General features: G+C 35.0%; 1 protein-coding gene across 1 annotated transcript; it reads right to left on the reverse strand.

Moving 5' to 3' along the window:
• Positions 1-1,474: 1,474 nt before the first annotated feature.
• Positions 1,475-5,419, reverse strand: LOC114733494 (putative leucine-rich repeat receptor-like serine/threonine-protein kinase At2g24130). Its single transcript, XM_028920964.1, has 2 exons — positions 2,849-5,419; positions 1,475-2,000 (listed from the first exon to the last, which is right to left on the reverse strand). The coding sequence occupies exons 1-2, from the start codon at positions 5,388-5,390 to the stop codon at positions 1,567-1,569; spliced, it is 2,976 nt and encodes a 991-aa protein (XP_028776797.1). The 5' UTR covers positions 5,391-5,419; the 3' UTR covers positions 1,475-1,566.
• Positions 5,420-15,740: the final 10,321 nt, after the last annotated feature.

The following is a 15,740-nucleotide window of genomic DNA, read 5'->3' on the forward strand; positions in this document are numbered from 1 at the left end:
GGTTATTATCAACTTCCACCGGCTGTTTTTATATGCATATAAAGGGTAGGCAGAAAGATAACAGAAGAACAGTTTCGATTGTGGAATTCACTCGTAGCTACCACAAAACACAACTCTGACTTTATCTACAGATAAATGAGATTGAAAGAACAAGGATTGATCTATCAATAAACTATTAGTTGAGATGGTAAGAAGTCTCACCCTCGAAAACACAAGTTCGAATTCCTAAAAGTGCACTCATTTGGAGGGTTTTAACCTTAACACTCCCGGTCCGACAGAGATTAGTCTCATGGCCGAAATGACTTTTGGATACTCTGAGTTATACTCCAAAAAAAAAAGATAAGGATTGATTCCAAGTGTTTTACTTTTATCAGTGTAACGGACAATCATACTGATACTGATTATATTCATGCATCATAGTGAGAGTAACTAATTAGAGAAGTGGTTGACCGCTGACCCACTTAAAAATTTCATCTTCTGTTTCATATACCATCATTAATCTCAACGCGCATGAGTCAAATAAAGATATAATGAGTACCATCCGGAAAAACTTGTCCTCTTAACTACCACTTGCAAATACAATCAACCATGTTATATAATGGATTACACATTTGTGCTTGGTTAATGTGAAAGGAAGTTAGATGAATAATGGAGGTTGGAATTATTCGTAGAGAGCATCATGTATAGGGTAAAATATAGATATAGATCGATGCCTTATGATTTGGCCGACGTTGTTTCATGACATTGATGTTTAAAAGTTCATGATAAAGTAATTTGAAGTTTAAATCGTCGTCAACTTATTATCGGATAATGCGTTATCATTATACTAATTTGTGTTTTTTTTCCCCTTCATATATTTTCACTATTCATTAAGTAATTGGAGCTCCTCACAAATGGATAGTATTCAGCAAAAGGAATTAAGAAGAAAAATTGACTACCTTCAATCTATAAAGCATTCTAAGGATGCTAGTAATATGGAAAATGTATTTAGGAATTAATCATTTGTTATACTATTTATTATATAGTACTATCCCCGATCTAAATGAGATTTTATAATTAAAACTGTTGGTCATATTTGGTACTTTTTTTTTTTTTAACCAATGAATTTGGTACTGTTAAGTTAAATTAAATATTATCAAACCTAATTGGAGATAGTTTTCGCAGCATAGTTTTTTTTTTTTTTCATCCTCCAACTTCAAACCTTTCACCTTACTTAAGGAGTTTAGAAAAATCGAATTCCTTCCATTTAACTCAACTACCATTGATTGAATCAATTTTATTATGATGGTGAAAACTATTAGTGGTTCAAAAAGTCAAGTAGACAATTGGTTGATTGATGTTGATCAAAGTGTCAAATAATTAATGGATAAAAAAGTGAAGAAGGGGTGAAAAAAACAAATGTAGGTGGGACCCAATTGTCTTGAAGGGTTCCCTCTACCACTTCATGTTTACACTCTTCACCTGGTTCCTCCATTGCAACAAGAAGATCTAAACAGTCCACACCTATCTTCCTCTATTTCACTCATCTTTCATTTACAGATGAAACATAACAATTAACTCGTTTATTTAATTCTCAAGTAAATTATCTTCACTACAAAAGGAATCATCAACCTTAGAGTTGACTGCATCATCAATTAGCAAAGAGGATGATGGACTACACAAGAAGTCCTTCAATCTGCCCATTTCTTGAGCCGCATCCAACATGCTTGGCCTTGTCAGAGGATTATACTGTGTGCAGAGAAGTCCCAGTTCTATGAGTTCCAGTACGACATCTTGCCAGATTTTGCTGTCACGTTGCTCAGAATGTGACAACCTTTGTAATGCCTTCTCAGCAATGTTGTCTAGCTTGTATGGGTACTGTCTCTTCACCCACTCATGCAAACTTGAGCCTTCGTGGACAAGAACATCTGTGGGAGGCCTACCTGTCACTATTTCTAGCAGTAATACTCCAAAACTGTACACATCACCTTGGGTTGACGCCTTTTTTCCCATTCCATACTCTGGTTTTTCCAAATGAAAGAGCAGAGAAATAGTAATAAGTTTTGCAGCATAAAGGTATATCCTTTGGGGTTTAATGCGGAATTAATTGTTGCCTAAAAAAAAACGTAGAATCAATATATTCCCATGTGAACTAAAACTACTTGTTTAGCCTTGTTAAAAAAATTGACTGTTTAGCACTCTTGATTTGCTTAGTTATTGCTAAACAATCATGACACGGATGTTAAAATAATAAACGTGTTTTCAACAATCATTCTTCAAAACATCTTTCAGTTATACATTGAATAACCTTTTAGTCTTCTAAGACCATTGCGAGTATATCCATAAATCAAATTTGTTAGGTTCATCCTCTCATGATGCAAGTAAAATAGACTTCTAAGAATTTTAATTTGTCTATCATTTCACAGTTCATATGATTTTTCTTTTAAAGGTTTGATTAAGTAACCGCAGCATGATCAAGCGGGGCAAAAAGGACAAGCCGCAAAGAAATGGCATAATAATCTTAAGTAACAAGAAAACAAACTAATTTTGTGGATAAGTTTCAGTTTACCAAAAATTAGAACACTTTATATGTATGCATGTATTTATGTAAGTGCACATGCTGCATATCCATCTTCTGTAGATCAATTTAACAGAATTTACCTAGTAATACTCTCGTTTAGCAGAGAAAAGAAGAGCAGCAGAGAAAACACCTCAAGTTTTAAGAAATGATTGTGGCCTAATGTTGATTATTGTCTTAGTAATGCATCTATCTATAAATTCTATTGACTAACTTCCAGGAAAAGTGTCATCAGTAATTCTAGCAAGAACATAAGAAAACTGTTGCAGAATCAAAGTTCACAGCACATACCAGGGGCTATATAGCCAACAGAACCACATAACAAGCCATGTGTTGAACTGAAAGATGCCGAGCTATCATATGAGGCCATACTCTCATCACCTTTCACAAGCCTTGAAATTCCAAAATCAGTAACCAAAGCTGTCATATCATAATCGAGAAGTATATTGCTTGGCTTGAGATCACAGTGGATCACTCTTACTGGTGAATAATGGTGCAAATAGGCCATTCCTTCAGCAACATCACTACATATCCTCACTACCTGAAATAAATTCAGCCTGTGGCTCAATCCATGGCTTGGATATAGGTGCCTCTCAAGGCTGCCATTTGGCATTAGAGGAAGAACAAGAGCCTTAAACTCTGGCTTGCTGCAGATCGTGATGATCCTTATCAAGTTTCTGTGCCTAGTCCTTTTCAAAATTTGGAACTCTCTTCTAAAACTCCCTGAAAATTCACCTGCTGTGGTGCTATCTAACACCTTCACTGCTATTCTGGTGTTATCTCTAAGCACTCCTTTGTAGACATGCCCAAATCTTCCTGAACCAATTAAGCTTGAAGCACTGAAGCCTCCAGTGGCCTCAATGAGTTGTTTGTATGAAATGCTTGGATACTTTAGCTCCTCTCTTTCCTCTTTGTCATTATCATAGTTTTTTCTTCCAAATATTGCCAGTTGCCTTCGAAATTTCACCCAGTGTGCCAATCGGTAGCCAAACATGCACAAGAGGGGAGTGGCAAATAGAAACACAGGAATTATAAGGAAAACAAAATGATAGCTGTGTTTCTTGTGGCAGCTTTGCATCCCTTTGATGGAACCACATAGAGCATCATTTCCTAGGAAAGAGTCTATGGTCAGAGATGAAATTGCTCCCTTGTTTGATATATTACCTGAGAACTTGTTGAAGGAGAAATTGAGTTTCTTCAGAGTAGATGATAACAGAAGGGACTCTGGTATTGCCCCAGCTAACCTATTTGAAGAGACATCAAGTGCCTTTATATAAGGCAATTGGCCTAGTGAAAAAGGGAGAGGGCCCTCTAAGGAGTTACCAGAAAGGTTAAGGTATTCTAGAGCTATGCAGCTTTCAAGTTGAGGTGGGATTCTGCCTGACAGATTGTTGTTAGATAAATCAATAGCTAGCACCATGTCCATTTTGCTGAGCTCTAATGGTAAAGGGCCATTCAAGTTGTTGCTTGATAAGTTCAAGTATAGTTTCAAGCTAGTCAAGGCGGCAACTTCTGTAGGAATCACCCCAGAAATTCTGTTCTTAGATAGGTCCAAAATCTCCAGATTGATGCATTTTCCAAGACTCGGTGGAATTGTTCCAGAAAGCTGGTTTTCATACAGCAAAAGCCTTCGTAACTGAGGAAGGTTAGCAAAACTGTCTGGTATAGAACCAGAAAACTTGTTTCTTGACAAGTCTAGAAGGCCAAGATGTTGAATGCCACCAAGTGCTGAAGGAATCTCACCAGATAGTGAATTATTGGACAAATAGATTCTCTCAAGCTTCTCCATCTTGCATAGGCTAGGGGGGATAGATCCATTTAGTAGATTGCTGGAAAAATTCAGTAGAGTCAGGTTAACAAGGTTGGATATTTGAGGATGAATAGGACCACAAATGAGATTGTTATCAAGGTGAAGCTGTACAAGGCTTTTAGGAAGATCACCAATGTTAGAAGGAAGCTTCCCGCCAAGATTGTTTTCTGCTAATTCAAGTTCTTGAAGGTTAGATAAATTTCTCAAAGAAGCAAAGAAAGGTTCAAGGTTGGTGTTGCCATCATGGCTAACAAAGTCATTGTCTGACAAATAAAGGAATTGTAGTTGAGGCCAACTTACAATCTCATGTGGCAACTCTCCACTCAGCATATTTGACTCCATATCAAGCCATTTGAGCTCTGTGGAGTTAGAAAGAGCTAGAGGGATTTGGCCTACTAGCTTATTAGACCAGAGCAGGAGGAACCTAACCTCTAGAAGCATACACTCATTATTCAATGGGATTTGTCCCCCTAGGGAATTGTTGGAGAGGTCTATATACCTCAATGAGGAAGACCCATTACAGAAAAGTGATTGTGGAATCTCACCCTCAAGCTGGTTGCTTCCCATGTCAAGGTAGTATAAGTTACGAAGTGAACCCAACTCAGCTGGAATTTCTCCTTCAAGAAAATTCCAAGATAAACTGAGTTGCCCTAGTTGAGTTAAGAAGCCTAACTCTTTTGGAATGTGACCCACAAAGGAATTCTCAGAAAGATCAAGAATTTTCAAGGAAGAGAGGTTGGAAATAGCAGGGGAAATTGTACCTCCTAGTGATTTTCCATTGAGATCAATCTCAATGACTCTGTCACTTGCATTGTTGCATCTTATGCCGGCCCAATTACAAACATGAATATCAGGAGATTTCCAACTCGCTAGAGCATTCTTTGGGTCAGAAACAATGCCTCTCATGAATGATATCAGAGAACTTTTATCATTCACCAGCTCGGCATTTTCTTCCCCATGAGCTCCTAAATGAACAACGACCACAGAGAAAAATGCAAACAAGGAAAATCTACACAAACCCATTGAATTACTAGTAATACTGATCGCTTCTCTTCAAAAAATTTAATGGAGGAAACGATGCAAACAAGAGAAAAACACACACAGGAACTGAGTGTTAATGTTCAAATATATGCAAGTTCATGGAAGCAGTGTGCCTAACTGCCGTTTTAGCAGTTGACAGTACGTTTGGCGCCTATGCTGATTGACTTTGAAACTGGCCTATGTAGGGTGTGCACGTGGCTACCCTTCACATGACACGTCAGCAACGTTAGGGGGCATTTAGGCACTAGGCAATAGTGGTGGACATGTCAGCATAGCAGGCCTAACATTAACATTCTAGTTTAATGGATGGTGGACTACGCTAGTGGATTATGTGCTGTTAGAGGGGATAATCTTGTTTAATGGTCACGCTTGTTGCAGGGAATAGGAACAATGAATGGAGATGAGAATGCGTCAAAGATTGGCTTATAGTTACTATTTATGAGAAATTTAAATCTAAACTATACTATGACATATGAGTTGTTTTTTTTCAGTGCAGTGATCCTCTTGGATAGTGTTATTGTTCTTGACACTTGAGCAGTGATGGTTGGGTATACAAAATTTTGAGAGTCACATCACTGAGAATTACTATGAATGATCATTAATTGGATTATTACAAAGCATGCAAATTATCTTGCACAGTGAAGAGTGAGGGAGGAACACAATTTGATAGTACCAGCTAAGTTCCATTTGCCATTTGTATCGGCCTTTGCATCAGGAAAATGATGTGAAGCACCGTTCGTTTCAATTCTATTGATGAGAAGCTAACGAAGATCCAAGGACAACCCTATCATTAAACTATTAAAGCCTTGAATCCAACCCTCTTGTCCTTTACCTACCCAATCTCTATTTCATGTCTTCTTAAGCTCTACAACATTATATATGTTAGGAGAGTAAAGAGTTTGTATTTTCTATATTACAGAAATATGTTAGAAGTACTTTCAATTGTATTTATCATAAATTTGACGTGAGAACATAGAATATCAGATTATTATATTTAAAAAAAAAAAAAAAACCAAGAGAAGTTGGGGTTTAATGAAGCAAACCAGTGTTCATAACATGACAAATCTTGAAAGGTGTATATATTTAGTATCATTGAATAAGATTGGTTCAAACGAAAAGATACAAGTTTGAGACACCATTGGGTATTAGATATAGGTACATTTCCTAACAAGGATTCAACATTGATTAACCACGTTGTGAAATATTAGTTTTTTTAGCTAGACTCAACTCTGTTAGTCTCTCATAATTTTTTTTTTTAAATCTCCTTTAGATAGACTGCATCGAGTAGGCATAAAGACCTATAATGTGATCTATGGCCTACAATGGTAATAATCAAACCGATCCATCAAAACTTACCCACAAAGCATTCTAATTCATTATCGTCTATAAGGATGTGTAAAAAAACCCGATAATCTAGTATGCGTCAGTCTGATCTAAGAAAAATCAGCTCGAAGCAAAAAAAGGAGGGACTAGGCACTTAGACTAATTGGTCTCAAGTATTATATTATTTTTTAATTTGACATAATTGATTAGACAATTAAACACGATAGTTGGGCGCTCCCTTGAATTAGTGGTAAACAAATGTAATTTTAGGAAATTGTGATTTTTGTAAGTAATATTGATTAAAAAGTGATGTGAGTTAATCATAATTTTTATTTGGATTTTTTTTATATAAACAAATTTGATAAATCTGATTATGATTGAAAGCATGCCATTTTGTCTATATTTTAATTTTCATTTAAAATAACTAATGTATATTTAAAAATATACCTTTTGAATCATTATTGGCTTGATTCCGGTTAAGTACAATCTAACTCACGGTCCTTAATCCACTTCCTCAACAATAATGGCTTGGTTTTTCCTACTTTGGTTTGGAGAATGTTTCTTCACAAACCTTAGCTTAGCAAAGATCTCGAATTGAATTAAAAGTGAAATCATGATGGCTAATGAATTTGGTTATCAAGAATATTTATCGCATAGCGTTCCATCTTGATTCATAAAACTCATATTATAAAGAATAGTCAATAGTTAGCTTTGTTCAAGTTTTAGTCAAGGCACTTTTGCATCACACATCTTGTACTTTCTCTTTAGTTAATTTGATATGCGTAATTAGATTGCTAGGACAATTTTGGCTTCAATAAGTAAGACAACTTAAGTTAGTGCTACTATGTTATATTTTAGTTTAGTTTTAATTTATTAGCCCCCATGACGTGGCTCATCAGTGATCTTCAAGCTTAAAGCGTGCCATTTGATTCCCGGCAGGGAAAGAAAGAGAAAAATTACGGTTTCCGAGAACAAGAAGAAGCATGTGTCAATTGTCAAATCAATCAAACCAAAAAATTGGCTTTAGTTTCCATTTCTATTTCCTATGACAAGTTTCCAAAACTCCAAACAGGGCCTATGGCTCTTATAGATAAGGGGGGTGTTCGGGTTTTTATAAATGGAAATAAACTCTTTCACGTATTTATTTTGTATACTATAAAAGTTATTTTTTTGCTAAAGTATAGGTATCTTTTCATTGCAGACAATTCTATTCGATGTATTGTTAGACACTAAATGTGGACATCTCTCCCAGCAGGGACTCAAACATAAATTCGTCACGTTGTGAGAATTAACCCTTTCTGCTAAATGTAATCCCTATTGATAAAAAACAAACCAACTATTGTTTTGATTCTATCTAAACACTTCCCCGGTCATAAAACTTGAAAAGCCCAATACCTCAAGTGGAGTCCAGCTCTTAATTTACGCAGCACCAGCACCAAAGGGTTCTATCTTATATCCAAGGCACCAAATCAAAATAATGGGGTACTTGCGGACTTGTACATATTTAAAACTACTTAATATAAGCACTTATAAATATATTTATGTAAATTGAGACAATTTTTTTTCATAAAATTACTTTATATTCTATGCATTATGATTAAAAAGCTATTTTTGAAGGATCATACCAATATTTTTAAAAGGCACTTAATTTAAAACCAAACAATCACACCAATATTTTAAAAAAGCACCTAATTTTAAAACCAAGCGTATCATTTTACAAATCTTTTCCCAATTATTTACAAAGCCATTTTCGGGACTTAGGTCACAAATAGATTGGCAAACCAAAAATGCATGTATAAGGACATGTAGGGTATGTTTGGAATTCCATTTTAAGATCCAAACGTGCCTCGGAAAATGTAACAAGTCAGTTGGGGACTTTCTGAAGGTAAATTGGTTGTTTGGATAGATAGCTTTTGAATTAGACTTTTGAAAAAAAAAAAAAAGCAATTTATTTTTCAACGCTCTGGGAAGTAGCTTTTCACCGTTTCAAAATGTAATATGCCATTAAATAAGCATGTAATGAGTATTAATTTCTCTCACCTATCATTTCTACCAGACCGAGCTCAAGCCTATCTTCAAATCAAAACAGAGAACCCGTGCTACTACATTCAGCCGTGTTCACCTCCCTCACTCTCGGCACTCTCTCCATTTGTTGCTCTCGCCGGTGTCTCCGTCCATTGGTCTCGGCTGCGTCTCCATTCGTCACTCTCTCTAGCGTCTCTGTTCGTGGGTGTTGCCGGCTCTACTTCTTCCATCAAAACAGATTTGGGTCATTGTTCGTGCCATTGCCAGTGTGTCTGTGCAAAGAATCGCCGCTGTCTTCCTCCACCGCTGAAGGTACCATGGTTGTTTTTCTTCTCTTCCCTGTTCGACTTTCAAATCCTCTATTCTCCTTGTCAATGGTCACAGTGGCTGAAGGAGGCTTGCCTTTTTTCTTCCTCCTCTGATTGTAGATGTTGTTTGACTGACAAATATAATTTATTTAGAGTTCTCAATGATTCATCAAATTGATCTAACACCTTCAATGTATGTGCACTCCCTTAAGAAATCGAAACCTCTCTGTTACTCCTTCTTCATGCTTTTGTAGGATTTTCAAACCTATTTGTGTGGTCCGTTCTAGTAACAACATTCCCACTTTCATATAGCATTGCTGTGAGTGGTAAGCTGAACATTTCTTCCCTGTGTGCATATGTGTGGATGTGAACTGAATGGCTGTAATTAATGGTGTATGGTGTTGGTTTATGGTGCAAGATTTATGGACGTGTGAATGCTCTTTTGACCGAATCATATGATAGTTTGGCCTTAATTTTGTTAGATATTATGCTTTACTGCTTGGTTGGATTTTTTGAGTTAAAGAAAAAGAGTATTTTTGGTGCTATGGGTTCATGTATCATGATTGAGAATGGGTGGCTGTAATTGTGTGCGATGTTTTGAACTTTAGGGGGAAAAAATACAAAGATGGTAATCAAGGATATGTGGATATATTTAGCTTGTACCTAGTTCAATGACCAAACAATAGGTAACTTTTATTGATTTAAGAATCTATAATTTCAACTTACCCAATATTGATTGCTATCTCCATCTTATCACTGGTCAAAACCCATAGCTTAATTCGAGCTTGTTTAAGCTTTTGATTAAGTTGAAAATTCTAATATTAAGGTTAGCTGGCTTATGAAAAGGAGAAAAAAAAAATAGAAAGGCAAAGTTTGGCGTATTCAATTGGGCAGTGATTAAAATCGCATTCGTCCAAAGATGTCACCTTGGTCATATTATTTTAACAGACAAATGTTGTGTGCAGTGTCCATATTAGATGGTTAGATTGGCAAGTATTTCTTCTTAAACCAAAGTTTTAAATTGTACGATTGAGAGGCCACTTTGAATTCAGATGCAACCACATTTTTGCTATAGTAGTAGCCGGAACCTTGTTCTTGAATCCAAACATCGATAAGTTCCTATTTTTCTGCATGTTTGTAACGTAAGGCAGAGCTTAAATTAATTCACTTTTGGTGATTTGATTTACATATATTGTGGGTTTATACTGCTTGATTATACTGCTTGATTCTTGACTAATTGTGGGTTTGATATATATGTAATTTCAACAAGAACTATGAGTAACGATAAAGGCAAAGCACATTGGGATGTGAGCAACACAGGTGTGTTTCTCAAAATATGTGTTGACCAGATTATAGTAAACTTTGTCAAGGATCTTAATTTACAAAACAAGGTTAGGACAACATTCACAAAGAATTCAATGAAAAGACAGAGAGAGGATATGAAAAAAAAAAAACAGCTGAAAAGTAGGTTAGATAACTTAAGGAAAGAGTGGAAGACATTTAATAAACTAATTGCTAAGGAGACCGGTATAGGGCGAGACCCTGAAAGGAACACAGTGGTGGCATCTGATGAGTGGTGGGAGAGGAAATTATGGGTATGAAGTAGCTTATGTTAATTTATAAGTAGTATTATACTTTTAAAATCGATTTAACTTTGGTTTACTTTTGACTTTGTAGGAAAATTCAGCATATGAAAAGTTTAGGCACCATGGGTTAAGGTTTCGCACTGAATTATAAACTATATTCAAGGACACTATGGTATCAAGAGATGATATGTGGGCACCATCTTGGACCAAGCCTGCACCACAGAAGGGTGATCAGCCAAATGACTACCAACCAACAAAGGATTGGCAAGAAGGTTTAGAAGACAGGCAAGAAGGTTCAGGGGATAGTAAAGACGACACTGGACGTCGTGCAAGAGTTTTGGACTATTTGGATGGCATCAATTTAACTGCAAACACATCAAACACTGCACCCATTGTACCTAGTGCTTCAAGGAGTCAAGGGAAGAGGAAGAGAGGTGAAGGGTTGGACAAGCACAAGAAGAAGAAAATGCTAGCAACAAGAAGAATAGCAGATGTAGTAAGTTCGATCGAGAAGGCTTCAATTAGTACAACAGAGGCAATAAACAAAATCTCCAACAGTGATAACACTACTGAGCTCACCGTTGATCTGCTGAGTATGCCTGAAATTGTTAGCGACACTCATCTTTGTGTCATTTGTTGTAATCTGTTGGCAAACAAGACGTTAAGGGACATATATACTGGTTTGAGAGAAAATCGGGAGGTATTAGTAGCTTGGTTGCCGCCATATGCTGCAACCCTGCCGCCATATGCTGCACCAAAGAATCATTGAGTTGTGCCTAGTGACTTATTATGATTTCTGTTTATCTATCTTAATGTATTTGGTTATTGTGTGTCATGACGATGTGTTTAATGATTGTGTGTTTAATGACTTTGTTTAATGTTGTGTGCTTTATGACTACGTTTAATATTGTGTTTCATGACTATGTATAATTATTATGTACAGTTTAATGGCTATTTATCACTTATCTTTTCTCTCCGTTTTTTTTTTGTGAAAATGCTACTCACATTTGGTATTTAACTATTCACAAGTAACATAATCTATGTCTGATTCAACGACGGGTTGGGGCGAGGGTTGGGATGACGAACGGTCTCAATTACTTCCTACTTTACATGAACACACAACACAAGTATCACAGCTAAGTGTGTTAATGGGTTAGTATGTGACACCTTTTCTATGCAAACAGCCATGCAGAACTAGCAAACAAACATGTTATTTATGGGTTCAAGAACTTTTGCACGGGCATGAAGGACAGTCTAAGGAAATGTTTCGAATGGAAACAGAGACATTACATCAATTATGTTCTAAATTGGTTGAACATGGGTTGCAAAATTTGAAGTACATAGGTGTCCATGAATCTGTTGCCATGTTCTTGAATACAATTGTGCATGGTCAGTGTAATAGAATGATTCAAGAAAGGTTTCAACGTTCAGGAGAAATTGTCAGTCGGCATTTTCATAAAGTGTTGGATGCTTGCCTCAATTTATCTTGAGAAAATATCAGGCCCACTAATTGCCACCCAAAAATAGCAAATGGTCCACGATACTTTTCATTTTTTAAGGATGCACTTGGCACAATTGATGGCACCCACATAAAATGTCAAGTTAGTCAAGCTAGGCAAGACAAATATATTGGGAGGAAGGAATTTCTGAGTCAAAATGTCATGGGCGTATGCGATTGGGATATGTGCTTCACATTCGTGTTGGCGGGCTGGGAAGGTAGTGCACATGATGGTAGTGTCTTTCAATCTGCTATTTCAACTCCATCCATGAATTTCCCTTATCCACCTGAAGGTATGTTTCTGTAAATTTCAAATCAATTATTTTAAAATTAAGCTTCAATTGCATTATTTTCACCTCAACATAATTGAGTCATGATTTTCTAGGCAAATTTTATTTGGTTGATGCTGGTTATTCATCACAAGTGGGATACCTTGGCTCGTACAGACGTGAGCGCTATCACCTTCCAGACTTTAATCGTCAGCCAAGATTTAGAAATGAGAATGAGGCCTTCAATTATTATCATTTAAGTTTGAGATGCACTATTGAAAGAACTTTTGGGGTTTGGAAGAATAGGTTTGCAATCTCAAGAGGCATGCTCATATTCAAGTTTCAAGCACAGGTCTGTATAGTTTGTGCAACAATGGCTGTCCATAATTTTATCAGGCAAAATTCTCCAATTGATGACCGCTTTATACAAGTTGAGCGTGAAAGTATAATAGATGAAGACAATAATCATTCAGCTGGCGAGATATCCTCGTCAAGTTTAATATCTACCGCACAAATGAATCGTGTTTGTGACTCAATTAGAGGCCAAATTGTGCAAAGCTTATGATCTAATTAGTTATGTGATTTTATTTACTTTAATTAGAGACCAAATGAATTTTAATTTAATTTATGTTCTTGTTTGTCCATTATATATATATATTTAATTAAGTACGATCTAATTACTTATGTAATTTCATTTACTCTAATTAGAGACTAAATGAATTTTAATTTATGTTCATGTTTGTCCATTATATATAGTTAATTAATTATCTACAATGTGTTTTTAAATTTTTTCCGGTAACAAATATTTTTATTTTATAATCTCACAAATAAACTATTTTTATTTTATCATAATAATTTTAGATATTTTTTTTAACAATTATCACATTAAAAATATTAAACACTACTATTCAATAAAGTATATGCCATTTTCAGTCATTTTACAACTGAACTAACTTTTCTATTCATCCAAACAACTTTTAACTTTTCCAACTAACTTTTTAAAAGCACCTATCCAAACATACCATAACTGACTTTTACTCTAATTTTAGTTACAAAAGTCAGTTGGATTAGAAGTCAATTTTGCCTAATATCAATCCAAACATATACAAGATAATGCTAAGACCTGATCATTCCCTTCCAATCTTGTCCATCCCACTGGAGCCATGAGCACTCACACATAAACCAATAAGAAATCACCTCATGATTGGCCTGGGCCAAGGTTTTCCAAATCAAGAGATTTACCTAACTAGATGTATAGAGTTCGTGATTGGAAATTGGTATATGACTCTCTTTTACCTTATGTTTGGTAACAGAAAATTGGAGTAGAGGGGAAGAAAGAGAAGGAATGGAAAATTTTTAATGACTTTGATTTAAAAACTTTGAGAACTGGAATTTTAAAATTTTAATAAAAAGAAGGTGTAACATAAAAGAATAATAACATTTAATTAGAAATTTTTAACCCTACTGTTTAAATTTTTTTAAATCGAACTTATTAAAATTTTTCCTTCTTCATTACTTTCATTTTCTTTGTACCAAATCAACCTAAAGACAAAGCGGATGTATTCAATGCCCCATACTTCATTATAAACCCAACCAAAAACAAAAAATAAAAGGAATAGGGCTCTTTGAGTGCCATCCAACGCGTACAGTGATATGGCGTACTGCAGTATCGCGTGATGGAAAAATACAAGAAATAAATGACCATAACAATCAACCTATCCAACCTAATACAGCAAGCGCATCACCTCGTCTTGCAATATTCACATGCAAGCATACTTGAAGAAATAAAGTTCATAAGTAGCGTAACCAATACAATTTTAATATTAGTTCCGGTCTTTGATACAAAGTTTATTTTGTAATGTAATTTTACACTATAAATTAGATATTATATTTCAAACCGGCAGTAGTATAATACTATTTTCAGTTCTTAATATAAGACTTTATTTGAGTTTTATTTTGGTTCTAAATATAAAACCCTAATTCACTTTGTCTCTCATATTTATGTATTTTTCCTAAGATAGTCCTTCTAATGATGGTAATTTTAGTCAATATACTTGATTAGTAAGGATATTTTAAGAAAGACAACACCTATTTATTACAAATAACTAATTTAACTTACTTCCTTAATCTCTTCAAATTAGTCAATCAGATCTTATAATTAGAACTGGAGATAATTTATAGATATGCTCAAAAACCTTCACACTATTATTTATAGATATGCTCAAAAACCTTCACACTATATTATATATGGCTCTATATACGAGCATGTTTGAAAGGTTTCAAATCAAGATATACATATAAAAGATATTTTATGTGATTCAAACACCATTTCAATCCGAAACATGTTATTTTCAACATTACACAACATATTAAGCCATTCATGAACACAGCAGCCTCACATTAGTTCATGAAATTGAGGATCAATAATATTTAAAAAAACAGAGACATCACCCAAAAAAAAAAAAAAAGAAACAGATAGATTTAAACGTAACACCACTTGATGGGTTAACGTTTTCGCACCTTCAACAATTAATGTAAAGAAACAATATTACTTCGCGTCAATATATGATTACAGGGTTAATTAGAGCTAAATTAAAGTTAGCCCTCAATCTCCCAGAATTCTAGAGTCAATTGGTTATAACTCTAATCAATCATCATGTATTTGAATATCCCATTACCATACAAATCCCCAAATTTCCCAAAATCTCCATGCTATCATTCCTATTAGGGGTGTTCAAAATAGGTATGTCCCAGTCCCGACTATATTGGGATGGGATGGGACGCGGGATAGGGTCGTCTTGTCCTAATAGCAATATATTTTTTTAATTTTTTTATCTTATTATAATTATTAAATGTTAAAAACACAAAATGTTTAAGGTATATGCAATGCAAAATGTTTATATTTATATTTAGCACATATATAGTTGAATAGTTAGTATTTATCTAGAGTTTTTATGGTTGCTTATGATGTTTGAAATAAAAAAAATGAATTTGGAGTTATTATATTACTAATTATTATTTATTTGGGTTTTTGTTTAAGATGACTAAGCCCGAAAAAGAAAAAAAAGCTTTCAAAAAGGCTAAGCCCAAAAAACAAAAAATAGAAAGGAAAAAAAATATGAAAATCCATTATAATAACTCAACCAAAAGACAAAAACTTTTTACAATAAAAAAAAATAAAACAGGATGTCGGTCTCGTCCCATCTCAATCAGGACCAAGACAGGATAAGATGAGACATAGAACAGATTTCCTATCCCATCCCTATTCATTAGAACAGAATTGGGATGAGCCTGTTCTGATTCTGTCCCGTTCCATACACAGC

This window comes from Neltuma alba, unplaced genomic scaffold (genome assembly GCF_004799145.2).
Source record: "Neltuma alba isolate B1F8T4 unplaced genomic scaffold, ASM479914v2 tig00013009_pilon, whole genome shotgun sequence".
Classification (NCBI taxonomy): Eukaryota; Viridiplantae; Streptophyta; class Magnoliopsida; order Fabales; family Fabaceae; genus Neltuma; species Neltuma alba.